Source organism: Neopsephotus bourkii, unplaced genomic scaffold, assembly GCF_033783945.1.
Source record: "Neopsephotus bourkii isolate Nb327-2 ecotype Australia unplaced genomic scaffold, CSIRO-AGI_Nbou_v1 NB_838, whole genome shotgun sequence".
NCBI lineage: Eukaryota > Metazoa > Chordata > Aves > Psittaciformes > Psittacidae > Neopsephotus > Neopsephotus bourkii.
In genome coordinates, this window is record NW_026901334.1 from 2,442,527 (window position 1) to 2,469,723 (window position 27,197).

The 27,197-nt window shown below is 56.2% G+C and overlaps 4 protein-coding genes across 4 annotated transcripts; 2 read left to right on the forward strand and 2 right to left on the reverse strand.

The window, feature by feature from the left end:
- Positions 1-449: 449 nt before the first annotated feature.
- LOC133213622 (uncharacterized) lies at positions 450-2,032 on the forward strand. The gene is made up of 2 exons (XM_061355972.1): positions 450-656; positions 811-2,032. Exons 1-2 carry the CDS (start codon positions 465-467, stop codon positions 1,399-1,401), a joined length of 783 nt encoding a protein of 260 aa, XP_061211956.1. The 5' UTR covers positions 450-464; the 3' UTR covers positions 1,402-2,032.
- Positions 2,033-2,298: 266 nt separating this feature from the next.
- AMH (anti-Mullerian hormone) lies at positions 2,299-6,867 on the reverse strand. The gene is made up of 5 exons (XM_061356009.1): positions 6,258-6,867; positions 5,295-5,467; positions 4,411-4,534; positions 4,088-4,280; positions 2,299-3,982 (listed from the first exon to the last, which is right to left on the reverse strand). Exons 1-5 carry the CDS (start codon positions 6,850-6,852, stop codon positions 3,067-3,069), a joined length of 2,001 nt encoding a protein of 666 aa, XP_061211993.1. The 5' UTR covers positions 6,853-6,867; the 3' UTR covers positions 2,299-3,066.
- A 2,044-nt stretch (positions 6,868-8,911) lies between these two features.
- SF3A2 (splicing factor 3a subunit 2) lies at positions 8,912-15,555 on the reverse strand. The gene is made up of 9 exons (XM_061356026.1): positions 15,445-15,555; positions 13,938-14,102; positions 13,375-13,446; positions 13,012-13,058; positions 12,242-12,351; positions 11,088-11,137; positions 10,635-10,775; positions 10,066-10,134; positions 8,912-9,391 (listed from the first exon to the last, which is right to left on the reverse strand). Exons 2-9 carry the CDS (start codon positions 14,061-14,063, stop codon positions 9,059-9,061), a joined length of 948 nt encoding a protein of 315 aa, XP_061212010.1. The 5' UTR covers positions 14,064-14,102; positions 15,445-15,555; the 3' UTR covers positions 8,912-9,058.
- Positions 15,547-20,708, forward strand: PLEKHJ1 (pleckstrin homology domain containing J1). The gene is made up of 6 exons (XM_061356039.1): positions 15,547-15,667; positions 16,080-16,147; positions 18,068-18,134; positions 19,573-19,663; positions 19,858-19,921; positions 20,492-20,708. The coding sequence occupies exons 1-6, from the start codon at positions 15,574-15,576 to the stop codon at positions 20,555-20,557; spliced, it is 450 nt and encodes a 149-aa protein (XP_061212023.1). The 5' UTR covers positions 15,547-15,573; the 3' UTR covers positions 20,558-20,708.
- Positions 20,709-27,197: the final 6,489 nt, after the last annotated feature.

Consider the following 27,197-nt stretch of genomic DNA (forward strand, 5'->3'; position numbering starts at 1 on the left):
AGCCCTTTGCTGCTTCCCAGCCCTCCCAGTAACTCTGCTTTTCCTTGCGGTCCCCAGTCCCCAAGAGCCTCCCCGTGCAGAGGAAGGTGGAGCCCCCCAGCCTGGACCCCGCGGAGGAGCCGCTCCTCTGGGAAGGGCTCACCCTCAACAAGTGCATCCTCGTGGCCTCCGTCGTTGCCCTGATCAGCGTCACCTTCCAGGTGCTTCAAGGTGAGCCGGGGGCCTGGATGGAGAGGGACGGGGTGGTCGGACCCTGCTGCAACCTCCTGCCTCCTCTCCTCTGCTCTCCTCTCTTCCAGCTCCATGCTCCAGGGAGGCAGTCAGCCGCGGCAGGCAGGACCCGCCACCGCCTCCTCCCCTTCACGGTGGGTTTGGATGCTCTGTGCTGCCCTGGTCCCCTGGATCCAGCCCAAGATGGGGCCATGTCCCAGGGTGGGGTGGCCCTGTGGCCCCGTGTCTAGGACATGGCACCCAAACAGCCCCATCCCCTGCTGATGGTGGTCTGTCCCCCTCCCCTCACAGAGGTGATCACCACCAAGGAGGAAGAGGTCCAGGAAGTGGTGACAGCCCAACCTGTCCAGCCGGAGAGCATCATGTTGGAGGATGATGATGGTGACGATGACAGTGATGATGATAGAGATGCTGACAGCAACCTGGTATGGGTCTGGGTTGGGGGTGGGGGGGGGTGAGCATCTTTAGACACTTCCCAGGGAGGGGAGGGAGCATCTCAACCCCATGGGGAACCATGGAGAGGGGTCCCTATCCCTTGGGCTGCTTCACCAGTGCCTGGTCCCCTCTGTTCCACCCCAGGCAGAGCCCTGGATCTTCAAGAAGTGGTTTGGCCGCTCAGTACCAGGGGAAGAGGAGGAGGAGGAGGATGAGCATAAGGAAGAGGATGAGCATAAGGAAGAGGATGAGCATAAGGAAGAGGATGAGCATAAGGAGGATGAGCATAAGGATGAGGATGAACATGAGGATGAGGAGCCCACAGAAGAGCCCACGGATGTCCCCGAGGTGACACCAGCTGTGGCAGAGGTGAAGAAGAGCCGGGAGAAGAAGCTGGAGAAGAAGGAGGAGAAGGCGCGGGAGGCCCGTGCTGCCCAGGCCGAGCGGAGCAGCCGGAGGGAGGCACGAGCCAAGGACCGGGCGCAGGGGGACAGACCCAGCAGAGCCCCCAGGACCCACCGGGAACCGGAGCAGCAGCCCCAGAAGAAGCGGGGCCGGGAGGGGAGGGAGAGCCGGCGGGAGCGGGACGAGCCCCGGAGGGAGGGGGGAAAGGGACGTCCCGGCAGAGCCAGTGATGGCCGCGAGAGCCCGAAGCGGGACTGGAGGCAGCAGAAGGGCAGGAAGCCCTGGGAGGACGGCGCAGCCCGGCCCAGGGAGGGCAAGAGGCGCGACTGAGGCCGGGGCAGCCAAGGGGCTCAGTGATGCTGGATCCAGTGGGATCCAACCCCGGCAGTGCAACCCTGCTGCTCCCTGCCTGCTCTCCAGACACCCTGGCACAGGCAGCAGGTCCAGGATCACCCAGCAGCAGCAGAGCAGCCCGGGAGCCTGGCACCAGCCTCCTGGCGACTTTGAGCCCCCCTGGATTACACGCACAAAGGCAACGTGAAAGGACCTCGGGAAGGAGCCTCCCTCCCCCCCGGCCTTGGTGCAACTTCTCCATCCCACCCAAAACCCCTCTTGCAGCCCGTTTTCCCCCGTGGTCCCGAGGCATCGAGGCAGCACCGTGGGCACAGGGACCCCAGTGAACAGAGTTTGTCTCCAGACTGTGCAGCTCTTGGTGAATGGTTTTATTCGAAGCAGATTGAAAGAGAAATTACATTCTGGGTGAAGGAAGCCATCCTCAGAGAGGTGCCAGAGGAACAATCACCTCACCGGGCCCCGGTGCCGGCGCTGCAGGGTGGCACAAAGCTTTGCTGGTAGAAACCAGGGCTGGCGAGCCCATCACCGGGGATCCCTTCAGGCCTTGCCTTCACAGAGTCGCTTTTAGAACGAAACACAAGTGCAATACCACGCAGCGCTGTAGCAACTACAGGAGACGTTCACAGCCCCAGCCCACGGCAGGATTAAATACGTGCTAAATCAGTGCAGGTTAAAATAAACTATTTTCATTTTTAATAAGGAGTGGTGTTTAAAAAAAAGAAAAAATCAACCAAGAAAAGCTCTTGCTGCTGGTTGCGTTTGTGTGTTTTCTGTGACCGCATCCCCGATGGACAGGGGCTCGGGGCTCACTCAGGTCCCTGCATGGGCTGCAGGATGGGGCCGCTGCAGCACTGGAGGGGATGAGCAAGGGTTTGGAGCCTTGGGCAGCCCTGCCCAGGCTGAGCTGGGAAGATGATCTGGGAGCAGCCGGGCTCTCGGTGCTGACGCTGGCGGGGACGTGGAGCAGGTGCTTTGGCAGCCGCTTGTGCCTGCTCCCATTAATGGTGTGAGCAGGCAGGAGGAGTAACGGGATCGCTCCCTCCCTCACCCCAGAATGGGGTCAGCACAGGGAGACTCAGAGCCCCGGGTCTCTGCCAGCGCCTCCCCGTGGCCCCAGGGCACATGGGGACAGATCCCAGGTAAAGGCTGGTCCCTGTGAGGGGGTTCTGCCTCTTGTTCTGCTTTCACAGGTGGAGCTTTGTGGGCAGCGAGGCTTCAGTGTTGAGGCCAGAGGATGCTGCAGAGTGAGGGGGGCTTTGGGCAAGCAACAACTGCCCCTGTCCGGCTGCTACAGGAACACAAGGCAAGGGATAAAGAAACATAATCGTGCCTGGCTCTGCCAAGCTTTGCCCTCTCCCCATGACCTGTCTCCAGCCCAAACCCCACTGTGGAATCAGAGCCACGCTGCAGCACAGCAGCTGTGGCATCCCTGGCATCAGGAGCAGGCACAGGGCACGCCAGGCTGCAGCACAGCCCCCAGGGACCAGCACAGCCACAGCTGAACCCACAACCAGAGCAACGCTGAAGAGCTAAACCATGGGGAAAGGATGCACCAGGAGCTCCCATCTCGGCGAGAAGCAGCTCCCGAGCTGCGGAGGCAAACGGGGAGCAGGGAGCAGGCTGAGGGCGGGCGGGTGCCTCTTATCGGCAGCCACACTCCTCTGCCACCATGTTGGGGAACTTGCGGACCTCCAGCCCCTCGGCGGAGAGGCTGATGATGAGCTGGTCCGAGTAACGCACGGGCACGCAGCAGGGAGCGCGCTGGAGGGGCGAGCCCCGCTCCTGCATGCCCAGCAGCAGCACCGTGTGCGAGTAGTAGCTGGGGACGCGGGTGGAGAGGGGCAGCCGGCAGGGCCCCTCGCAGTTGTTGGCTGCATAGACGGTGGGCATGACGATGAACTTGCGGTCGCGCAGGTCGATGGTGAGCTCCTGCAGGCGGCAGTGGGCCTGGTGCCGTGCGCTGCGGTTCTGCCGCTGCACCCTGCGGCGCTCCTGCCAGCGCACCCGCACCGTCTGCAGCGCCTTGAGCAGCAGCAGCGCATGCAGCTTCCCCGAGCCGGGCGGCTGCTCCCTGCCTGCACCCTCACCGGGCCCTGGCGGGTAGTAGCAGAAGCTCAGGAGATGCTGGAACAGGCCCATGTTCGCTTGGAAAGCCGGGATGTCCTGCAGCTCCTGGATCAGCGCTTCCAGCTTGCCCATCAGCAGCTGCAGCACGGTCCCCTCCGGCTGCCAGTCCCCCAAGTGCTGCTCCAGCACGGCCCCGCTGTCCTGGGGGAAGAGCAGCACCGAGGGCTCCTCCGACTGCACCAGGCGCTCCAGCGCTGCCTCCTCGGACAGGTTGAGCAGCTGGTGCGGGAGGGTCTCCATCACTTGGAAGTCCAGCCAGTGGTGGGAGCTGGGCTGGGCCGGCGGCTCGCTGGAGGGGCTCAGGACCTGGTGGATGAACCGGGTCAGGGTTCCCAGGAACTGGCCGCTGCCGCCGGGCACTGGGGAGGAAGCGTTGGCTTGGCTCGGGGCAGTGGGGGACAGCAGCTCCTCGGTCCTGGCCTGGGGTGGGCTGTGAGGAGAACACAGAGAGGGTCACAGGGTCCCACCAGGCTCTGCCCCATGGTAGAGGGGCTGGGGCTGCTCCTCTCCCATGGCTGCAGTGAGGGTCACGGACCTGAGCTGTGGGTATGGAGCCACGTCCAGCACCCCATCTGCAGAGAGGTAGGAAGAAGGGGCCAAAGCCGCTTCCTCCTCCTCCCGCTGCCGTGACTTGGCCAGCAGGAGCAGCACGGGGGTCATCCTGGTGAAGCACTTCTCATCGGAGCCGAAAAGGAGCTGCTGGGCCTCAGCAGGGGGCAGGGGGGCACCTGGTGGGGAGAAGAACGGTGAGGACCATGGCTCGGGGTCCCCCATACGTCCCCACAGCCCATCGTTGGACGGGCTTGGGCACATCCCGGGACACAGAGGGCACAGACCACGGGGGTGCCGTGTCCCTACCTCCCGCTCCGCGCTGCCTGAGGGCCAGGGAAGCCTTGAAGCGGAGCTGCTCGCTGGTGCGGGTGACCGCTGCCACGGCGGCCCCCAGGGCCAGGTACCGGGTGTCCCCGCCGAGGCAGAGGCTCTGGGGGGCGCAGGGGTGAGACATCGCGGGGGGACCCCAGGGACTCCTCCCTCTCCCCCCCCGCTGGTGGCCCCGGGTAGTTCGGGACCCCCGCGATGGAGCTGCGGGGCCGGGGAGTGAGGACGGGACCGGCGGAGAGCAGGGGTACGCCGGGGAAACAGCTCCATCTGCAGGCACGGCTCGGCCCCGGCGGGAGCTGGGAGGGGCGGCAGAACGGGAAGGGGTGGAAAAGGGCCTGGGAGGGGATGGAAAAGGGGCTGGAAGGGGGTGGGAGAAGAGGGGGGCAGGATGGCATAGGGACTGTGTGGGTACGGCAATGAGCTGAGGAAACTAACCGGGAGGGGCAAACAGACTGGGAGGGGGTGGAAAGGGGACTGGGAGAGAATAGCAAAGGGAGTGGAGCGGGGTGGCAAAGGGAGGCAGGAGGAGGGGATGGAGAAGAAGTTGAAGGGGACGGCAAAGGGAGCGGACGGGGATGGTGCAGGTGCTGGCCCGGCAGAGCCGAGTCCCCCCTTCCTTTCCCTTCCCTTCCCTTCCCTTCCTCTCCTTCCTTCCTCTTCCTCCCTCCCTTCCCTCCTCCTTCCTTCCTCCTCCCTTCCCTCCCTCCTTCTCCCTCCCTCCCTTCCCTTTCCTTCCCTTTTCTTCCCCTTCCCTTCCTTTCCCTTCCCTTCCCTTCCCTTCCCTTCCCTTCCCTTCCCTTCCCTTCCCTTCCCTTCCCTTCCCTTCCCTTCCCTTCCGCAGCCGGAGCCCCGGCACCCACCTGCTCCCTCGCCAGCCCGGTGCCCGTGGCCAGGAGCTGCTCGCGGTGCCCCGGGCGCTGCCGCGGGCCCAGGTAGAAGAGCAGGACCGCGGAGCGCAGCGCTCCCAGGGACCGGGCCACCTCCGGCTGGAAAAGCAGCTTGAACCAGAGCTGCGCCGGGGCCTCCCACTGCACTGCAAGGGAGAGCAGCGGTGAGAGGAGCTGATGGGCTGCAGGGACACAGCGGAGCGTGCTGAGGCTCTGCGGTCGTGTGAAACCCCCATGCCCGGTTTCAGGAGGGGTCAGCAGGGGCTGCCTCGCTCCCCGAGCGGCTCTGGCAGATTTTCACGGGCAGATCTTCCTGTTCCATCTCCTCCTGGGACACCTCCCGTTGCCTGGGGACACTGCGGCCACTGGGAGCCAGCAGCGCTGCCTGGGGAAGAGCCACTTCCCATCTGCCTGGGTTTGGTGCAAGGCTGAAGCTACACGAGCCAGCCCAAGGCCCCTCAGCAACACCCAGCGTGAGATCAGCTGGGGACACAGCACAGCAGGAGCAGCCAGCGCTGTCTCTCAGACCCTCTCCTCTCTTTCCTCGATCAGAGTTGTGATGGGGTCCTAACCTGAATGAGAAATGCCTGTGATCCCGAAAGCATAGAAGCCACCAAGAGTATGGCCCCTGGGCACTGGTGACAGGCTAGGACACAGCCATCATCACTACTAAAGCTTCTTAAAAAGGGACCCAGGAAGACATAGAATCACAGGATGGGTTGGGTTAGAAAGGACCTTAAAGATCATTGAGCTCCACCACACCCCCCACCACAAGCAGGGGCACCTTCCACTAGACATCACTGTATTCACTGCTTGTAAAAGGAACCCAACCCCGCACATACAACTTGGTGCCTAAATCCCTGATTCAGGGCAAGCAAACAGCCTCAGCCTCCCCGAGCCCCGTGCTCAGCCCCAGTGCAGGGATCCCCCACCAACCTTCCTCCAGATGCAGCACGAGGAAGCGGTCCTGCCCCGGCTCCAGCAGGTGTGCATGGATGTGCTTCAGGGGATGGAGAGCAGCACTTGCCTCCCCGCCCAGGCACAGCCCGAAGGTCTCCAGAGAGCCTCGGTCCCAGCTGGTGCGCTGCCTCAGGAGCTTGATGAAGCTGCTTTCGTAGTGGGTGAGAACCCCCACCACGTCCAGATGCCCCGGGGTCAGCCCGTCCTGGTCCATTGCCACCCTGCACACGGGCCCCTCCAGCCCCCCGAGCGGCCACGGGTGCAGGCTGGAGCTGGTGCCCCCATCCTCAGCCATCTCCTGGAGGCATTTCAGTCCTGGGTCAGGCTTTGAGAAGGGGCGAGCAGCAGCAGCCAGCCTTGGTCTCCCCAGTGAGCTGGGTCTTGCTCCTTCCTGGGAACTTGCATTTTCTCTCCTTCTCTCCTCTGCTGCGAGTCCCAGCTCCTCTGGCAGGCTCAGCTCCATTTGGTCAACTGGGGAAAGCCTTTCTCCCATGCTCCCCTTTCTTGGAAGTGCTGCAGAGGGAAGCAACAGCACCAGGCACAGCCAAAGCACCCTCAGAGCAGCCTTCATGGTCCTGCTTCGGCTACTCCAGCGCAGTCCAAGCCGCTCACACGCATCCAGAACACTGGGGCAGGAGGGGAGGACGGCATCTCCCTTTTAAAAGCGGGTGGCCTTGAGTTGACAATGCACAACGCAGCTCCCTTGAGAAACTCAAAGTGCTGGAGAGGAGGGAGGGATGCTTCAAAGAAACCTTTCTGTTCTATTTTTGGGTTTGCATCCATATTGGAAATGTAAACACGAAAAAGAGGAAAGCTGTTTCTCTTACTTGTAGGGATGCACGTCCTTGACTTCAGATGTTTCCTAAAGGAGGATGGATGTCTAGACCTGGATCTTCTTGGGGACTGGCACACAGCATTCCCATCAGCAGTGAAACACCAGGAGGGCAGAATTAACCAGGAGAAGGGGGATAGAGACAGAGAATGGGCAGAAGCTAAGTACATGCATGGGAAGTGTTCTCTCTTCACTGGTACCTCACATGCTGCAGGTTAGAGGCTGCCCGGGCTGCTTCAGCCTCTAAGGAGAATTTCACAGGGTGCAGGAGCACCCTGATGCCTTTGAACACTTTGGAGTTAGGAAGTCTCACAACACACCTCTTGTAAGGACTTTTCCCTCTCTGAGATGCCAATGCTCACCTTAACAGTTGAGGTTACCCACGCCACTCATCTAACCCACCCCAGTGAAACATGTTCACCCCCAGCATACCTCTTTTGGCAGCTGAGAGCAGTGGGAAACGTACCTGCCAGACAGTCCCAACACATGTTCAGAGCCGTCCCTGGGTTCCCAAGGCCTTGTAGTTCAGAGCTCAGCACATCACAAACAGACCACGCAGCTGCACTGGAGAGGGCCAAAGGCACCCCCCCAAGGCTGAAGAAGGCAGCCCTCTCCTCTGCAGGAGCTGTGACAGGGGACCCAGGCCTGGCAAAGGGGGACCTGCACAAGCCCATTCAAACACCAGGCCAGCTCAGCTCCAGCCAAAGAGCATCCAGCACGGTGGTGAAGCCAGGCAAGGGCTGGACGCACTGAGTGGGACTCAGCAGGACCTGTGTCAGGCCAGCAGAAGAGGTGACAACTTTGATTTCCCATCAAAGGGGCACGTGGTGGTAGGGCTTCGGCAAGCTCAGCCTCCTCTAGGCCTGTGACCCGAGCCAGGCACTGGCCAAAGGCACAGACAGGCCAAGCAGCCCAGTCCCCAGTGCTGCTGCCCCCCACGGAGCACTCAGGTCCGGCTTCAGTGCCCCCCCACTTCAATGAAATGGATCCTGGAAGAGAGAGAGAGAAAAACCTCCAAAATCCTACTTTCAAATGGCAGCCAAACAGTTGTTTGAAGGAAACATCAGGAATAAATAAAAACAGAGAGCAAGAACTTGTCAAAACTAGTCTGCCACTGGGAGATCTTACATGTACAGTAAAACCACACGTGGCAGCAAGTGCTTCATAGCAGTACAGACATTTAATGAATTACAATCATAAACTAAGATTTAATATCACTGCAGTTCTTTGAGTAAACATCCCCAGAGATCCCCAGCACCAGCACGAACCAGAGCACTGACACTCTGGGAAGCCGTGTTTGGGGTGATAACTCCAGGAGCTGCAGCTGCCTTCCGGAAGGGAGGAATCTGGCTTCAGTTGAGATCTTGTCTGGTGCTTTTCAAGGACTCCCGAGAAGCAATCCAAACGGACTGCCTCGGTGGAGAGGCTTCCAGCTTTTAGCTGGCAACACCTGAGTGCTCTGGCACCAGGAGCAGAAAGGCAGTGCCATCAGTGGTGACCCAGTAACGGAATCCTGCCCATCTGCCTGTGACAAGTCTCCCCATCACTGAACGAGCAGCTCCATAAAGGACTTCAACTGATTCACTGGCTGGGAATTTCTGGGATACACATCCAGCCACAGCTGTGCTGAGGCTGATGTAGCTTTTCAGTTAGGAGGCAAAGTGCCTTGAGATTTCCAATCCTTTGTCTCTTCTTTGGAGAATTTCCAACGTGAAACCAGACGGGGAGTGTTTGACCTAAGGGCTAAAGGAAGTGAACACATGGCAGTATTTTAACCAAAACACAGGAAAACAGAAAGGAAAATTGGAAAGCTTTTAATGAACCTACAGGATTTAGTCAAATGTGCAGGTGTACAAACCCGAAAGAGGTCTCTCAATCAGTCATGAGCTGCGTATAAAAAGAGAGGGGCTGGAGGAGTCCAGCAGGACTGAGTCCAGGAGGGGCTTCAGTTGGAGGGAGGCGGAGGGGGGATAGTGCCCGGCCCCTCTGTGGGGAGCGGTGGCCTCATCATGGGTGGCAGAGGAGCCGGAGGGGGTACACCGGGGGCTGGTGGCAACTGCGGTGGCACTGGAGGCGGTGGCACCGGTCCAGAGGGAGGCATAGGAGGCAGGGTCATGCCTCCTGGAGGAGGTGGTGGCATGGAGTCAGGCAGAGGTGGCCGCGGGGGCAAGCCGTTCATCAGCGGAGGTGGAGGAGGCCGCTTCACAGTCGGGGGCCCTGGAGGGAGGTTTGGAGGAGCTGGGGGCTTCTCCATCTTGAAGTGGAATTGAAGGAAGAACTGGGGAGGGGAGGAAAGCAGAAAAGGGAACAATTGATGCTCAGGACAGCTTTGTGGCATCACACAGACAGCTGCCCTCTGTCTCCAGGAACACAGCTCAGGTCTCTACTGCCTTGGTAGCTGCACAGACCATAGTCGCTATTCTACCCTGGCAGCATTCCTGACGTGTACTGGTCTTGTCTAGTACTTAACTCCTCTGAAACATGTTCTCAGCACTAAGCTCTCTGTGATGGGTCAGCATCCCCCCACTCTGCTGTATATCCGCACCACAGGCTCACCAGACCTGCAGCCAGGAGCCACACAGTGGGCACGGTGTTGCACGTTTATGCACCCCCCTGCTGCTGCTGGCAGCAACCAAGGATCTGCCTCCCTGGTTCAATTCTCACAGACTCCTCTGTCAGGAGGAGTCACTGCACAGCTGCATTCATAGAATCAGAGAATGGTTTGGGTTGGAAGGAACCTTAAAGCTCATACAGTTCCAACCCCTGCCACTGGCAGGGACACCTTCCACTAGAGCAGCTTGCTCCAAGACCCATCCAACCTGGCCTAAAAGGAATGAAGATTTAAGCATCAAAGCCAGCATGAATGTAACTGATGCACACTCTTCTTGCATCACCTTTCCCCCCAAGGTGCTCTGATATCCCTCTCCAACCTTTTTGCACTGCTCCAGTTACCTGTTTGGTTTCTCTGTTCCAGTGAGTCCAAAACTTTCCCTCTGCTTTGTCGATTTCTCTGCTTGGCACCTGCAGCAAAAAAGAACAAGGACCTATTATTAGCACCACCAGATTAGCTCAATGGCCCTTTTTAGCCCCAGAGCCTGCAAGATAAGCACAGTTATTCCAGGCCTTTGTGAGATGTGCTAGTCTCGGATGTTATTAGATAGAGATGGGGCCAGGAAAGAATTAAGTTACATCCCTATCAGTCAAGGACAAGTGTGTTGGCAAAATCCCCTCTCTCCACATCTGCACAAAGGCCGAGGAGCAAAGCCCAGGCAGCTCCTTTCCGTGCTGAGAATTCAACAGCTCCCCAGAGCTCAGCACACAGCCTAATTTTCATGCCAGAGTCCTCCACCAATTCTCAGTAGGGTTTAATGATTTCCAGTCGTATCTTCTTGACCCCCCTCTCCATTCCGTTAACCCCCTGCAGGCTAGAACAGAAGTCTACAATAGTGGTCACTGGGAATTAATGACTTGGAAAAGATAAGAAGGAACTTCCCCAACAATCCATTAAACCCAAATCTTACCTTGAAGGCTATGGTTTCATAGGGCTCTGCTGCCATCAAAAGGTATTGCCAGCGTCTGTCAGGGGGCTCAATCCTCTGCTCATAGGCTGACATGAACCGGTGACGAGGCATGATACTTTCTGCAATCTCTGGATAATCAATCTGTTGGGGTGTTGTTTCAGCATTAAGGAGATGTCCAGGACAGGAGAATATTCCCTTTCCACCCCACCTTTGTACAAAACAAATCCCTCAACTGTGAAGCATATTGAGAGGTCAGTTCCAAACAGATGCCACCAAAGGAAACAGCCTGACCGTGACAAGGTGGATTTGCCTCACACAATCAGCAGCAGAGCATCAGGCAGATGAGGCCTTTTTTTAATCATTATTAATTTCATGAAGCTTGCCAAGAACTGCTTGTTCAGCAGCACTTTTACTCAGATAATCCTGACACCAAGAATTTGACAGTGCCCTTACCTGGAAGAGAAGGCTCTGCTGGCCTGTTTCTGGGTCTCTCTGTTTGGTCACTGTAAAGAAAAGAAGAAAGCTCAGTGAACAAAGCAGGGTTAGAGCAACATTATTTCTGCCCTAAGAAACACTCAAAGCTTTCAGCAACGAGATAGTACAACATTTTTCTTCTGTTTATCAAACAAAATGCCACATTGTTTTTAACCAAAGTCACTACTGTGTTCAGTTTCAGGCCCCTCATCACAAGAAAAAGACACTGAGCTGCTGGAGCAGGTCCAACGATGCTGTAGTGTCTGGAGCACAAGTCTGATGAGGAACGGCTGAGGGAACTGGGTTTGTTCAGCCTGGAGAAAGGGAGGCTCAGGGGAGTCCTTCTCACTCTCTACAACTACCTGAAAGGAGGCTGTAGTGAGATGGGGTCGGTTCTTTCTCCCAGGTAACAAATGATAGGACAAAAGGAAATGGCCTCAAGCTGCACCAGGGAAAGTTTAGACTGGATATTGGGAACAGTTTCTCCACTGAAAGGGCTGTCAAGCACTGGAGCAGGCTGCCCAGGGAAGAGGTGGAGTCACTGCCCCTGGAGGTGTTTAAAGGACGTGTAGATGTGGCACTTAGGGACACGGTTTAGTGGTGGCCCTGGCAGTGTTAGGTTAATGGTCACTTCCAACCTTAATGATTCTGTGATTCTACTAAGGATCTCCACTGAAATTCAGCTGCTGAAGGGCAAGCACTGTGCACTGCAGAACAAAGCTGGGAGGCAAAGAAGCCAAGTTTTACACTGAAGGCCAAACCAAAACAATGAGGAGTTCAGAGAAAACACTTGAGCTATACATGCAGTGATTTATGAGCATTACTGAATGATAGTACAGCACAGTAAAATGAGAAGAGAGACTGAAACATCATTATCTGCTGCATGATTCCTACTAAGAGCTGACTGAGACATACCAATCTATTATTAAAATGATTCTCACTCGACTGTCAGCAGTAAAGAGATGTTCCATGGCAATTTCAACAACAGACATCAGGAGATAAGCCCATTTCTTATTCATAGCCAGAACTGCTCAGAACACTAATGAATAAATCACATCCCCAACAGTGCACTTCATCAGCTCGGGCAGACGTTGGGTGCCTCCCACAACAGACCCCCCCCCCCCCCAACAAACCTTTATAGCCTGGTCTTCCAATTTTCACAAATTTCTTCACTTCCACTTTGACCTTTTCTGGTGCAGGCTGGGCAGGGGCCTCCTTGGCCTCCTTGGCAGCTCGACGGGCCCTGCAGAGTGATTTGACACGTGCCAAATTGAAAAGGTTAGCCCCACTTGTTTCTAAAGGACACACTAGGAGCAGCTTGAATCCCTTCCCATGGAAGGTTCAGTGCTTCACAGAAAGCATGCCACAAAAACCTGCTATTTCTCCTCCACATGCACCACTACAGGCCACTTGTATCCATGGCCCCCCTGCCTAAAGGCTGTCATCTCATTTATCTTATCCTCCCCAAAGCTGACCTTGGATTTGGGAAGACTTCTTGAAACATAAAAGAAGAAAACCACACAAGCTACTCATCTATACCAAAGCAAACTTTGCATTTCTTCAAATAAAGCTTACAAACTTCTCCCAGCTGGTATTCACAAAACCAGATCCTTCTAACCAGACTCAGACAATCTGCTTTCAAAACTCTTTCTCCCCCTTCCTTCAGAAATCCCAAAACTGGCTTTGAACTTGAGCTCGAAATGGAGCTTGTCTTGTTTTGGAGCAGATCTAGGCTGTCCCCCCTGGCTAATGCCAGGCTGTTCCCTAGGAAACAAACACAGCGAAAGAACATTCAGGCACAGTGGCTACTGGATAAAGGAGGTGAAGATCTGTAGATGTGCACCACTTAAGTTTTAAAGTGCTTCAGTAATGGAGAATAAAGCTACAGTGGAGAACAACTTACAGATTGGTCTGATGCTTCTTCCCCTGGGTATGGGCTAAGTAACTTCCCTGCAATAAAAAACAAGGAATAAGAAAGTTAAACGAAGGCACATCCTACACTGAGAGATACTTGTCACAGAGGAGAGACAGCATCATGCATTGACAAGGGTATTTTAATCCTCAGCAGAGAAGGAATCTTAACTCAAAAATTAGATTGCTCCCAACTGCTGAACTGTCATGAGCAGTCAGGCTTAGCACACACAAGCCACCACCCCCCCGCATCTCCTCAGCACTCAGCCATCAGGCACGTCCCAGGTTCTTGCACCTGAAGCTGTATTCTAAAATCCCTGCTGCCAAGATGCAGCCAGCCAGCCTCTCAGCTCACCTCATTGTTGTGCAGTGTCAGACAGAGCTTGCATTCATAAGAGCCCAAGTGATTTTTCATAAAATAAGGGTCCTAAGAAGATAATTGTTCAAAAGTTATGAGCAAAATACATGGCAAAACAACAGGATAACCAAAATATTGACAACCTTCTTCTGCATTGGAAGAACTGGGTTCACAGATTTAAATTACCACCACAATACTGCTTTAGGACTATGAAACAGAACAGCTGTTCACCGGTGACAGCATACCCAACTGCAGGCAGGAAACAGCAAAATATCAACCAGTCCTGAGAAGGCTGAACGTAATATAGTACCAGCAGCTTGAACACAAAGTGCTGGCACCTCTGTGATCAGCCCCATCACAAGTGCTCCTCATTCAACTCCCACATTACCAGGAACAGAAATACTTCATTCCAATCCAGAACCCTCCACTAAATCTCACACCTTCCAAGCTATTTCACTCAGGCAAAGCCCTAAATGTTTCCCCACAGCTGGACAGGCCATTCCTGCAGGACAGAAGCCCTGTGTCTTTTCTTTCCTACACACACAGAGGCCAAGGCTCACCTTGTTGATGTCGATGGTTTCCAAAGCCAACTGCCGGAGCCTTTCCCTGCGGTCTCGGTTACTTTCTGAGGCAGAGGCTACGCCTCCACTGCCCGTTTTGCCCCCAGGACGATGCTGAAAATCCATGATGGGGACTTTTGTGCTTCAGCTACTTATGGAGAAAGTCTGGAAAGAGGACGAAAAGCAATGTGAGTGATAATTAATGCTTTTCCCAACCTGGAGGTCCCCCCACTATTTAGACCCATCAGCAAGGATGAGAGATGAGCACCACAAACCGTGCCCTGGACACTCGCCGCTTGATGCAGTGTCAACCACAGCGGGTCTTGCACCACTGGCTCAGTAAGCGGGGAAGGAAAATGACCCAGAATAACAATGTAATATTGGTTAAATATTAAAGGGGGCCTACAAGAAAGCTGGAGAGGGGCTTTTGACAAGGCTTAATAGTAACAGGACAAGGGGGAACGGCTTTAATCTGATGTAGCGGAGACTGAGCTGAGCTTAGGCAGAAGCTCTTCCCTGTGAGGGTGCTGAGGCGCTGGCACAGGGTGCCCAGAGAAGCTGTGGCTGCCCCATCCCTGGCAGTGCTCAAGGCCAGGCTGGACACAGGGGCTTGGAGCAAGCTGCTCCAGTGGAAGGGGTCCCTGCCCGTGGCAGGGGTTGGAGCTGAATGAGCTTGAAGCTCCCTTCCATTCTAGGCCTCTATGAACAAGCCTCCAGAGAGCGCCGCATCTTCTCAGCCACTGTTTCTACACAGACATTCTCCTCCCCAAGCTCAACTGGGCCCAACGAGGCTCTGCAGCCCCACCAGCAACCCAAAACAGGAGCTTCCAACCCTCCCCCTTGGCAGTGAACGGCCCCAGAACCTGCCAAAGCCTTCTCCATAGGTTCAGTGCTGTCCCCCCACCTCCCCCGGCCCCAGAGCCACCCGTACACAGCCCCAAGGCCTCCAACCCCCCCACCCCAGCAGGGCCAGGGCCTCAGCACCCTGTCCCCAGTGCCCCTAGGGGCTCCTAGAACCCCCCTGCCACTTTCCTCCCCCCAGGGACGATTCCGCCACCCCGGTAAGCCCTTTGCAGGAGCACCAGAGACCCCCAGCCCCTCAGCAGGCCTCAAAGTCCCCCCCGAGCACCCCCCAGCAAGGCTCAGCCCCTCTCAACTCCCCTCAAGCCCTCACCAAGGGCTCAAGGTCCCTCTCAAAGGCATCAAACCCCCCCACAAACACCCCCGAACCCCTCGCCAAGGGTCAAAACCGCCCGTCCCCCCCACATTACCCCCAGACCCTCAGCAAAGGCCCAAGACCCCAAACACCCCCCGCAAACCTCCCCAGCCCTAGGCCAAAGCCCCACACACCTCCGCAAGGGCTCAAAGGCCCCGAACAGCCCCAGACCCTCAGCAAGGATCACACCAAAGCCCCCCCCAACACCCCAACAACGGCTCAGCCCCCCAGCACCCATCACTGGACACCCAAACCCCCCCCCGATCGCCCTCCCGCTCCCCAGGCCCGTACCGGCTGCCGCCGCTCCCGCTCCCGCTGTGCGCATGCGCGGTGCCCGCTCCGGCTCCCGTAGCGATCGGTTCCGGGGCGGCCGGGAGCGGATCCGGGCGGGCGATGGGGCGGGTGTGAGCGGGGCTCGCCATGAGGTACAACGAGCGGGAGCTGCTGTCCCTGGCCCGGCAGCCCGCCGAGAAGGCGGCCGAGATCTTGATGCGGGTGCCCAAGAAGGGGAGCGGTGAGAGGGGGGGGTAGGACATGGAGCACGCCTTGGGGGCCTTGGGGACATGGCGGCGGGGCAGGGGTGGGAGGAAGAGGCTCGTCCCTTGAGTATCGCAGCGAATTCCCTTGCAAAGCAGCGCTGGAGCGTTGGGAATCCTCCCTTTCCTTGCGTTGTCCTCTCCTTGGAGACCTGTGGGCTTTGTCTCTGAGTAACACCGGTGCTGACAGCCCCAGGCCGGCGGGCTGCATCCTGTGCCTGTCACTGAGGGGATGCTGTGCGCTCTGCCGGCCCAGGAGCCTCTGGAGCAGGGCTTCCCCATGGGTTTGGTGGGGTCGGCGCCATGGCAGGGATGGAAAGGGGTTCCCTCTGCCCCATCGCGCTGAGCGCTCGCCCCCTGTGCCCACCTCAGCACCGGTTTCCTTTGCAGTGTTAAAGAAACGCCTCGTGAAGCTGGTTGTCAACTTTCTCTTCTACTTCCGGACGGACGAAGCGGAGGTAGGGAATCAGCTGCGTCCTCATTTGTCTCCACACAATCCCAGCCTGGGTTGGGTTGAAGGGAGCTTAAAGCTCATTCAGTCCCAACCCCTGCCACGGGCAGGGACCCCTTCCACTGGAGCAGCTTGCTCCAAGCCCCTGTGTCCAACCTGGCCTTGAGCACTGCCAGGGATGGGGCAGCCACAGCTTCTCTGGGCACCCTGTGCCAGCGCCTCAGCACCCTCACAGGGAAGAGCTGCTGCTCTATAAGTGCTCTTAATCTACCCTATAAAAGCTCCTCCCTGTCACTTCTCTGAATTGATTGCATGGGTTTGGTACATTGGTGCAATAAGAGGCTGCCAGAGCCAGGACACAGCAGCCACGTTTCCTCTTCCATCAACTCAGTGAGACCTGAGAGTGGTGAGGAGCAGCGCTGCCATCTCAGCACTCCCAGCTGCTTCTCCTGGGAGCTTGGAGTGAAGCTGTTACACATAACTGTGGCCCCAGGGCTGCCAGAGGTGGGGTTTGTGATGTTTGTCTGTAGGACTGTGCCCTGTCGCGCCAGACTGTGAGGGGAGGCTGAGATTTCGCTCTCCTGGGAAAGGTATTAACGTTCCATGTCAGGAATTCTGCCTGCACACAATGCTCACTGTTACCAGGATGCTCTGGTGGCCGTACCCTGGCACCATTGGTCTTCTGGGCATGCAGAAGCCCTGCTTGGGTCTAGATAAAAGATAGAACTGAGGGATGTGACCTTTGGGTTCTGTTTGCAGCTTTGCCACTGCTGAGATCTGGTGATTTTTAGCGAATCCCTTCATAACTGTTGCTAAAGAGTCTTTTGTTGGAAAGCGAATATAAAAGTGCTATAATGATGCGTGTGAAGACAAGTGCTGTGTGCATGCTGGTGCTCCAGGCCGGAGCTGGAAAGCTTCCTTTGGTGGTTTTAGACTTAGTCTGTCAGGACTCTTTCACCCTGATAAGGGCTGAGCTCCTCTTCCCAGCACTGCCCGTTCCTCCTCTCTGCCCAAGCACAGCCACTGCTTCACTGGTGCTGCAGTGGCTGCCACCAGGGAGATGGAGATGCGAGCACCTCTGGCTCATGGCCCTGGGCAGGCTCAGGTCTGGCTCCTGCACTGCTCTGAGGACAGAGCCCATCTCCTCCGCTGCCACCAGCGCTGCTCTGCTCCCTTTCCTGGTGGTGGTTTGGTCTCAAAGCACGTGTGTGTGCTCTGATGAGGGGAGAGGGTGTTCTTGAATGGATCAAAGGAGCTCAGCACATAGGTGGAGGGTGCTAATGTAAAACCGATGTGCCAGAAATGGAGACTCAACCAGGTTTTTCAGTATCTTCCCTGCTGCCCTGTTTGCCTCTCACAGTTTGTTTAGCTTGGACAAAAGAATTTGCTTTTTGTGGGTTGCCTTTGTGGCTTTTATCCCCCTTTGGTTCCCATGTCCTCGCTCTGTGCGCTAGCGAGCAAATAGCACCTACCCTTTGTCTGTTCTGAGCTGTTCTGGTTCATCACACGCTGTTCTTAAGCCCCTGCAAGGCTCCAGGACTGCCCGTACCAAGCACAGTGTGAGTTGTTCTGTGTCATGTTAAGTATTTCATCTTTGTTTCATTTACTGAGCAAGGAAGTAAATCTTCAGGGTCCTCACATCACAGAAACAGTGCTAATGCCAGGGTTGAATGTGAGCAAGCAGAGATGTTTAATACCTCATTCACGTACACAGAGTGTTCCAGGTAGGACTGGCACAGTGAAGCATGACTGCAGACACCAAAAGGTTCATTAAAAAACATGGAACATCCATGTAATTGGAGTGAGTTACTTTAAAGGTAGCATCAGGTGGTGAAACTCACTTAAATGGCACTTGGCAGATTGGGTTCAGCCCACTGTTGTGCTGGTGGGCAGCGTGGCTTAATCCCTCTCTCCGGGTCTTTTCCAGCCCATTGGAGCTCTGCTGCTGGAGCACTGCAGGATCACCAAAGAGGAGGAGAACGTCTTCTCAATCAGTGAGTTCCATCTCTGCATCTCCTTTGTGTTTCCCTTATGGCAAATAGTGCTATGTGAAAGGAAAGGTTTTGCTGCTTAGTTCGTTCTTTCCCCTCTCTTTCTGTGGTGACAGTAGGGCCAGTGCTCCTCAGCCTTTTCCTCCTCCTCAATGCCCCTCAGCCCTTCTCCTCCTCCTCAGCTGCCAGTTACTACTCTGGCATTGCCATCCCCCATTAGTGTTTTGTTGCTGGCTGAACCAGTCTGCGTGACTTGCACAGCTGCTTGTGGGGAGAGAAGCAGGGACAAAACCAGACCATGGCTTGTGGAGGGTTTGGTGCTGACAGATCGCTGCTTCTGTGCTGCTGCATTCATCAAAACAAAAGTCAGCCTCAGCTAAACCATCTGCAGAGCTAATCTAGCACCAGTCCTCCCGTCACGCTGTTCGTCCTTGTGTCGATAGCCATGGCTCCAGCTGGCCCGTGGTGTGTCGTCCTTTGTGAGCAGTCTTTCATCCAACAACTAATCATTGTGTGAGAGGTATGTGGCAGAAATAACAGGATGTTTCTCCAAGGCCATCCCCATATCTTTTGGCCTGGTTGTCAGGCACAGCTGCTTCTCTCTGCAGAGCCTTGTCTCCCCTTCCCACTGGGAGAGCTGGTGTTCTTGCTGTCTGCAGAGCACCCTCAAGTAGCCTGAACACGCTGATCTCCCTAAGCACCAGCTCCAAATTTCCTTAGGTTTGTTGGGAACTGGTGAATGAGGGGTCCTGGAAAAGGAACCGAGTGCAGTTGGGGTTGGGTTTGTCCCTGCACAGCAGCCCTGAGGGGTCTGGTGCAGTCTGACCCAGTTATTTCTCAGCAGCAGCCTGGATCTCTGTGGACTGTGTACTAAAGAGCAGAGCTCTGAGGACAGTGTCATTAATTAGATGTCCTGATTCTGTCTTGGTGAAGAGCAGGACTTGCACAGGGACTCGCTTTCTGCTGTGCTTAGTACCAAATTCCCAAAAGCCTCAAGCAAAGACAGGTCAGTGCCTTCTCTGAGTACATTTAATGTCTCAGATGGCTGCTCTCTGCATAGATCACAATTGCTTCCTTGGGGCCATTTTCCACTTGGATTACTCAGTCTGTGCAGACTGTTTGCAAGGAGGCTCAGGGAGCTGCAGTCAGCCATGGCCATGCTGCTCTGGTTCAGTTCCAAGCTGCTGCTCTCGGTGAGAGAAGTTGCTCTTTCCTCTTTGCAGCAGTCTTTGGCTGCTGACAGATGGTGGCAGAGGCTCAGGGCCAGCCAGGAGCCACGCAGGGTAAGGGAGAGGGGCCAGAGGTTGTGCTACCAGCTCGTCACAGATCATCTTGGTTGAACAGAGACGTGAACTGCGGCCTGGCTCTTGCTGTGAGAGCCCAGTGGAGCACAGGCAGCACTGCCAGGACCTCCCTGAAGCCTTTTCCTTGTCCCTGGCAGGTTTCATTGAGGAGCCCGAGAGGAAATACTGCTTCGAGTGTGACAGTGAGGAGCAGTGTCAGGAGTGGATTGAGGCCCTCAAGCGAGCCAGGTAGGCTGAGCCACCAGGGCCAGGGCTGCCTTGGCTGCTCTGGGCTGTTTGTTTTCTGGGATGGGCTTGTGGTGAAGGCAGGGAGGAAGAGTGGTTGTCTCCTCCCAAGCCAGCTTCCCTCTGGCTCTAAATAGCAGCTGAAACTTCACGTCCTGCCCTGCTCAGCCTGCCCAGGGTCTGTTCCTGTCTTACAGCTATGAGTTCATGAGGAGGAGCTTGATCTTCTACCGGAATGAGATCCAGAAAATGACAGGGAAGGTGAGTGGGTCCCTGGAAGTTGGCTTGTCAGTGGTGATGGTGGGTTTGGACTGGAGCAGGGCCAGCAGTGTCTGGTGCTGCTGGCAGCTGTCCTGCACAGGGCTCTTTGCTGCCATGGGTATGAAAGAGATCCTGTAGTAAGCCAGAGCCTGAAGCCGTGCTCCCAACAGCCAGACCTGAGTCTTCCTCCCCTGAGCAGCCTGCGCTGTGCCCAGCTCTGTCCCTCTTCCCGTGGTGGAGTGGCCCAGGGTTTGTAGCTGGGCAGAGCTGCCTGTGAACTCCTCCAAAGAACTGGTGGGAGTCCCAGCATGAGTGGGTCCAGACCCTCTCACACCCCTGCCAGGCTCCTCGAGCATCCCTGCTCGAGGTGATGGAGGCGGCTGCAGCTCACCTGTGTGCTCCTGCACCAGCGTGGCCTTGAACCATGCGTGGTTGTTCCCTGTGTCCTCCCTGGGGGCTGCCTGGCTTTCGGCACCAGAAACAGCAGCCAGGGCTGCGCTGGGGAACATCCAGTCCTGGCCTCCCCCTTGTCTGTGTCTCACTGGTGCCTCCCCTCTGCTCTTGCTGCAGGACCCCCTGGAGCAGTATGGGATCTCGGAGGAAGCCCGCTTCCAGCTGGGAGCACGCAGGCAGTAGTCCCCTCTCTGGAGCTGACCTGGTGCCTGGCCCCAGGCTGCACTCCCCGGGGACAGCAGCAGCAGTTGCCCTGCAGCAGTGACCAAGGGACTTTTTAATTTATTAGCCACATCATTTTGTATGATTTTTTTAACACAGAATTCTTTGCACATTCCCACTTGCCCCAGCTCCGGAGGCAGCCAGGCTTCACTGCTGCACCGCTGGCAGGAGAGCAGAGGAGGCAGGGACTGAACAGAGCTGCAGCACCCACTGTTCTCTGCTGCTGGGGCAGGCCCTGAGCCACCTCCAGCCCTCCTCTTCCTCCCCTCCTTCTCCTGCAGGGAGCTGCTCAGCTTTTCTGGCTCAGGATCTTCCTGCAGTCTCCAGGGGTTGTTCAGCCCCTGCTGGCAGAGGATGCTCCACCTGATGGCATTTCTGTGCTTGCAGGGTTAACCCTGTCCCATGCACTCCTGCTCATTGCAAAGCCATTCCATGCTCACCAAGCCTGATGTTGTGGAGGAGCTGGAAGCCTTCCACTAACAACAGGAGAGCTCAGCTGCAGGTGACAGGGGGTGACATCCCCTGTGTCAAGGCAGTCACTAGCACCGGCCTCTGGAGTGGTTTTCTTCTTTCTCCCTCCTCTGGGCAGGTTGTTTCAGTTCCTAGAGGCTGGAGGAGCCCACGCTGCAGCCCACTTAGAGCACTCCACAAATGCATTTGAAAGCCAAGCTGAAAGCACAGGGAGGAGAGAGCAGAGTGAGACCCATGGAGGGGGCAGGAAGGAAGCCAGGTGGAGGTTTGGAAGGATGGAACTGCTGCACTTTGGCTGGAGGTTGTGGCTTCAGGCCCTGCAGAAGTTAATCTTGGAGAGCATGTGAGAGCTGGGCAGTAACCCTTCATCCCCTGAGTTCCTGCAGTGTTCCTCCCCTTTGTGAGCATCCAAAGAGAAACACTGGGACACTGGAAGGCCAGGACACTGTGCCACGGTCATGACGAGCTGCCAGGGAACAGCGCTGTGGCTGCACAAAGGGAAACTGCCCAGGGATGAGGGGTGGAAGGACCCGCACCCCGGGGCTGCAGGACACCCAGATTCCTGATGCCCACAGCAGCAGAGGGTGCAGCTGGCAGCAGCTACCCTGGAACCAGATCAGGAAAACCTCCAGGAAGGTCCCAGGTACCATTGTCAGGCCCTTGATGACAGAAGGGACTCGGGCAGATGCAGCACAAGGTGAACTTTGGGGGTTCACCTGGGTAGGAGGAGCGCTGCCGCAGCCAACAGCACAGGGTAAGCGAGGGGCAGCCTGGGCTGTGAGCTGGGCTGGAAGGGAAGCTCCGAGTCTCTTCCTCTGGCTGGGAGTTGGTGCTGAAACGAGTCTGTACTGCGAGCCTCGGTGACCTGGCCTGCCCTGAGCTCATGCTGCTGGGTACCGGGAGAGTGGCAGATGTCACTGATGCTTCAGATTCAGTCTCAAAGCCAAGGTTTTTCCTTTCCCTCCCCAGATACTCCCTTTCCTTTCAATCATTCCAGGTGCTCGCTCCAGAAATTGCCAGAACAAGCCGAGGGGCAGCTGGCCTGCACAATGAGCTGAGGGCATGATGAGGTGGAAGCAGAACCCAGGGCGGTTCTGAAGACAGATGGCAGCTCTGGTGGAAGCAGCAGCGAGGGATTAAAGGCAGGAACACAAAGCTTGTGCTTTAGGGAATTAGTGTCCTCAGCTGACTTTTAAAGTGCAGTTTAATCCTCACAAGCCTCCTCTGCTTTACCTCAGTGCAGGGGCATGTTCCTGCCATGCTGGTGGGTGCACAGCAGCCTCACTGACAGAACCTGGTCTGGTCGCTTGCGAGGATGGATGGGTGGATGCAGCTCCAGCCTCAGGGTTGCTTTGCCAGCCAGGAATGTTGCTGCAGCACCGCTTTAGGGGCAGAAACCCAAACTGAGTGCCGTGGGGTTCAGCATCTGTGAATCCATCAATGCACAAAGTCAGTCCATACATAAAGCCTGGGAATTCTGCCACATTCAATCATTGCCAGCCAGCAAGCGGCTGGCGCAGCAGCAGCTCTCATCCTGCTGCCCTCTGGAACAGCCCCTTCCCAACCTTGTGCCTTTCAGCTCCTGGCAGAGCTGCCACCTTCACTGTACCTAAAATTGGGCATTTTCTGTTATGGGAACAGTCGGGGGAGCAGGAGAGAATCCCACCCCCATTTAAGAGGTTAATGACATTTCTGACCTGAATGTAAGACAAATGCTGTGAAGCCTTACATGGGCCCGTGGCCAGCCCGGTAAGTAACTGGGATCCACTTCCAGACTGTTGTAGGACACTGGGTGAGCTTTCAGGAGGATGGTACTGCCAAGACACCTCGAGATCCACATCGGCTGCTTGTGATGTTACGGACAATCGGTCATGTTTCCTCCTCTGGTCACTGTGCTTTTGTATTTCAGTGCTGTGTACAGGCTCCCGACGGTGTCCTGAAGCCAGTTATCTGTTGTACAGCGACATTTCCAATAAACACTTGTTTTAATCTTGCTGGGTGTCTGAGAACCCAGAACCTTCCCTGGGGAGGGGTGGATGGAGCGAGCTCGGTGCTTAGGGGCACTGGAACAGGCTGCAGTCACCATCCCTGCAAGGGTTCACGCAGCATGGAGACCTCAGTGCCATGGGTTAGGGGTGGCCTTGGCACTGCTGGGCACTGGATGGGCTTAAAGGGCTTTTCCAACCCGGTTGGTTCTATGGAGACGATGCTCTCAGCCCCATGAGGAGGAGCACGGTGGTGGCTGGAGGCAGGGACCCTGCTCAGGATGCAGCTGCAGATGCTCCAGGTTGGAGGGGTTTGTACCGGAGCCGAGCGCTCACTGTAGCCCCTGTAACAACCAAACAGGCTCAGACAGACAGGGCTGGGTCCTGCTGCTGCCTGTGCACAGCACCTAAAACCCATCTCAGGCCAGGAGCTGCAATGGGGCCTGCAGCTCGCTTTAAGGCTCCTCCAGCCATTCCTCTTCAACAGCGTTTGAACACATCCCTTCCCTTCACTGGCTAAAAGGGTCCCCAGAGGCGCACCAGCACGTTAAACCCCATGAGCTCGGCTGCCCCTGGCCTCCCCAGAGCTGAAGGCACCGAGTCAGGATGTGGGGGGGCATGGCTGCTGCCCCCAGATAAAGCCACATCCAGAGCCCCCATTTCCTTGCTGGCTGCTGAAGCAGTGAGACGCCACAACAAGACGGTGTATTAAAATACAGACACTTTAATATAAAGACCAAACTTCAAAGCATTGTTTCAATTACAAATCAAGGTAAAGACACAAGAAATTAAGTGGAGGGAGGGGAGGAAAGAATAAAACCCCTAACTCTTACATTGGGGAGAATTAGAAAGGCAGGGTGGAAATATATATATTATACATACATATATACAGAGCAGAAGAATTCATTCTAGTTCTATGGAAGAATGAAAGGAATGAGAGGCCAAGTGAGCGGTATCAAATAAAACAAAACTCCAACGACAACAACAACAAAAATAAAAAGATAAATTAGGGGAAGTCTGAATTTTAAATAATTCAATTTAATAGACTAAAATTATATAAACTAATTCCTATTCACTAGGAAACATCCCATTATCACTGCCCTAAGAAAAACTGGGGGGGGGGGGGGGGTAAAAATCCACTGCAAAATGGATTTCATTAGTAGTTAAAAGTTAACGAATCAATTCCTGAGCAACAGCAACCTCCTCATCTCCTGCTTCCCCTACCCAGGGCCCACTCGGCGGGGGCAGGCTCTCCCTCCTGCCGCCTTGAAGTACAACAGAGACCTAAAGAGCTGGGGTTTCACGTGAGACCGAGGGGTTACACAAGGATGGCTCAGCCCCTTCCGCCTCCGCAGCTCCACCACCAAAACCTCCCGAAGCGATGGGGCTGCCCCGGCAACGCCAGCGGCTGCGCCTGGAGCCAGCCAAGGGGTGCCAACGGTGGGAACATCAGGGTTCACATCCCAAACCTCAGTATTTTGGAGTGCGGGTTTGGTTTTGACCATGAAAAGCGTCAGAGACCGGGGCACAAACAGCAAACACGCTGCAGAAGTTTCCCTTTATTTGTGGCCTAGGTTTAAACCCTGAAGTTCCCATCTTTTCTTGCAATACTCAGTCTAAATGGACACTTGTATGGTTATAATGCATAAGGATAAATAAAACATGGCACAAGACCCCCTTCAAAAGGCGCACTCCATCGTTCAGTGCCAACCTGCCATGCAAGCTATGGAGCAAACAAAAACCTCCGGAACAGCCATGGGAAGTGGAGAACTCCCGCAGGGAGCGCAGAGCTGAGCTTCCCAAGCCCTCCCTGTGATGTCTCCTTGTGCTGCAAGGGGAGCTCACAAGAACACTGGAACACTGAATCATTTCTTCTCCCTGAACCGTGGCTTTCAAGCACGTTTCTGTTGGTTTGCAGTTCACTGCAACAGCGTCCACACCTTCCCCAAAGGAATCGTCTGCTTGGAGCTCCCACCACTTAACCCTCTTTGTGCTTTTGGCTCAGGCAAACCAAGGGAAGCGGAATCTGGCAAGAGCTGGGTGGGTTGGGATAACTCCCTCCAAGAAATAAGCACACCCATAATGTTCAGGTTTCCAAACCCTCTATTAAAAGACTGAATTCAGCACAGGAAGGGGTTGTACCTAGGACTTGATCCACCAAAGCCTTCTCCCATCACATCCCATCCCATCAGTCCTAAGGAGCATCTTCTGCCATGGGAAGGGACAGTGACCCCGGGCTGGGGAAGCACCTTTGGTACCGTGCCTGGAGGTGATGAGCACGAGCTCCAGACCGGCCAAGGAAGGACCATGGTGGGGGCTGAGCCTGGAGGGGAGTCACCATCGGCAGCCCAAGAACTGAGCCTCCTCTTCCAGCAGCTCCTGAGCAGCTCAGGTCCCACAGGGCCTTGTGCCAGTGTCCCCATAGGGTGACCGAGAGCACGGGGAGCCTCGGAGGAGATGAGCTGCAGCACGGCCACCGCACCCCACCAACACCATCACCCAGCCCATGGCAGACACCAGCTCCACACCCGCGGATGCTCCCCCTGCCCTGCAGCCGCTCCTCTGCTGGGGCTCTTCCAGTGGAAACCAGAACAGGTCCGGGGAGCAGAGGCTGCTTTCAAATACAACATCCCTGCAGAGCAGAACCAAACCACGCTGGTCCCTGGAGGTGACCCCGAGCTGCCTGACCCTGGCCCCCGCACCCAGTGCGGATACAGAGAACCAGGGAGGAGTTTGGGTTGGAAGGGACCTTTAAGGCCACCTCAGCCAGCCCCTGAAGAAGGAGGTTGAAGAAGTGGCACCAGACCTCTCAGAAGGAACCTCCTGAACCTCTACACACACCGGGCCCCGTGGCCAAGGGATGCTGAAGCATTCTGAAATGAGACTGAGATGCAAAGGAAGAGCTCACCAAGCTGAAACCTCTGCTGGGCAGGTTTCAAACAGACAAGTCACCTGCTCAAGTATAAAGAAGAAAGCGACTCAACACTGACATTAACTGGGCTGGGTGAGCTTCAGGCTGAGGAGTGCCAAGCCCTGGGGACCTGAAAGCTCTTGACTCACAAAACCAGTGACCGGTGGCTCCCGTTACGTTCAAGTGATGCAACCTCCTCTCCTGGGTGCGTCAGTGACCATAGGTGCAAGCGCAGGTTCAGCCCCTACAAGCTAACCTGCATCCCCATACGCACACCCCACCAGCCAGTCCTGACACAGGGGAAGTGAGCACAAACCGGGCACCAGAAGATAAAGCGGTCGTTGCCATTAGGAAGGAAGGAAATGAGATGGAAGCACAAGTCCCTGCCATTGGAAGAAACCAGCTGGAGACAGTGCCACGTTCATCAAGGAGGATGTGCTCCATCCCCTGATGCTGGCAACTCCCCCTTCCCTTATGTCCTCCAGCAACATCTTCCCACCTTCTCCCTCCTCTACACGAAAAGCAGAGCAATGGGCCTGCTGGTGCCCCTCATCCCCGGCTAACGGAGGGATCGCTGCTGAATGATGAACACACAGCAAAGAGCACATTGAGATCCGGTGCCTTTGGAGCCTCCCAGCCTGGCGCATCCCGGTGGGCTGAGCCCAGGGCAGAGGCAGCAAACCCAGGACAAGAGCAGGGCTGGCTCCTGGCAGGCAGCAGCGGGCGCAGGCTTGGCTCAGCGCACGGCTCGGGAAGCTCCTTCTTTCCTCTTGGCAAGGCGCCTGCTCCAAGCTGCATCTGAGCATCCCTGGCAGCAGCGGCGCGGAGGAGAGGGGGACTTGTGTGAGAGCCACGGAACGCATGGACCCGGCAGGGTGTGGGCTCGCAGAAGGGATTCCCTTGGGAACTGGCTGCTCGGCTTCGACTTCTCACAAGTGTCTCCAGCCACTGGGAACAGGTTCCAGACCTCTGGCACAGCATTCCTACACAGGAGGGTCACGAGGGTCTTATTCCTGTGGCCTTCTGGATCAGATCTGAGCAGCTCCAAGCTGCTCCTTCAGCAGCCCCACAGCAAGAGAAATGCTCGAGGGGGAACAGGTTGAACTTGGCCAAGGTTATGGCAAAGCAAGATCAGGGAGAGACGAAGACAACACCACAAATCCCTTGGCAGCATCTCTCGGATAACACAACCCAGACACCAGTCCCAGAACCTGCACTCAGCCTGGTTCCCATC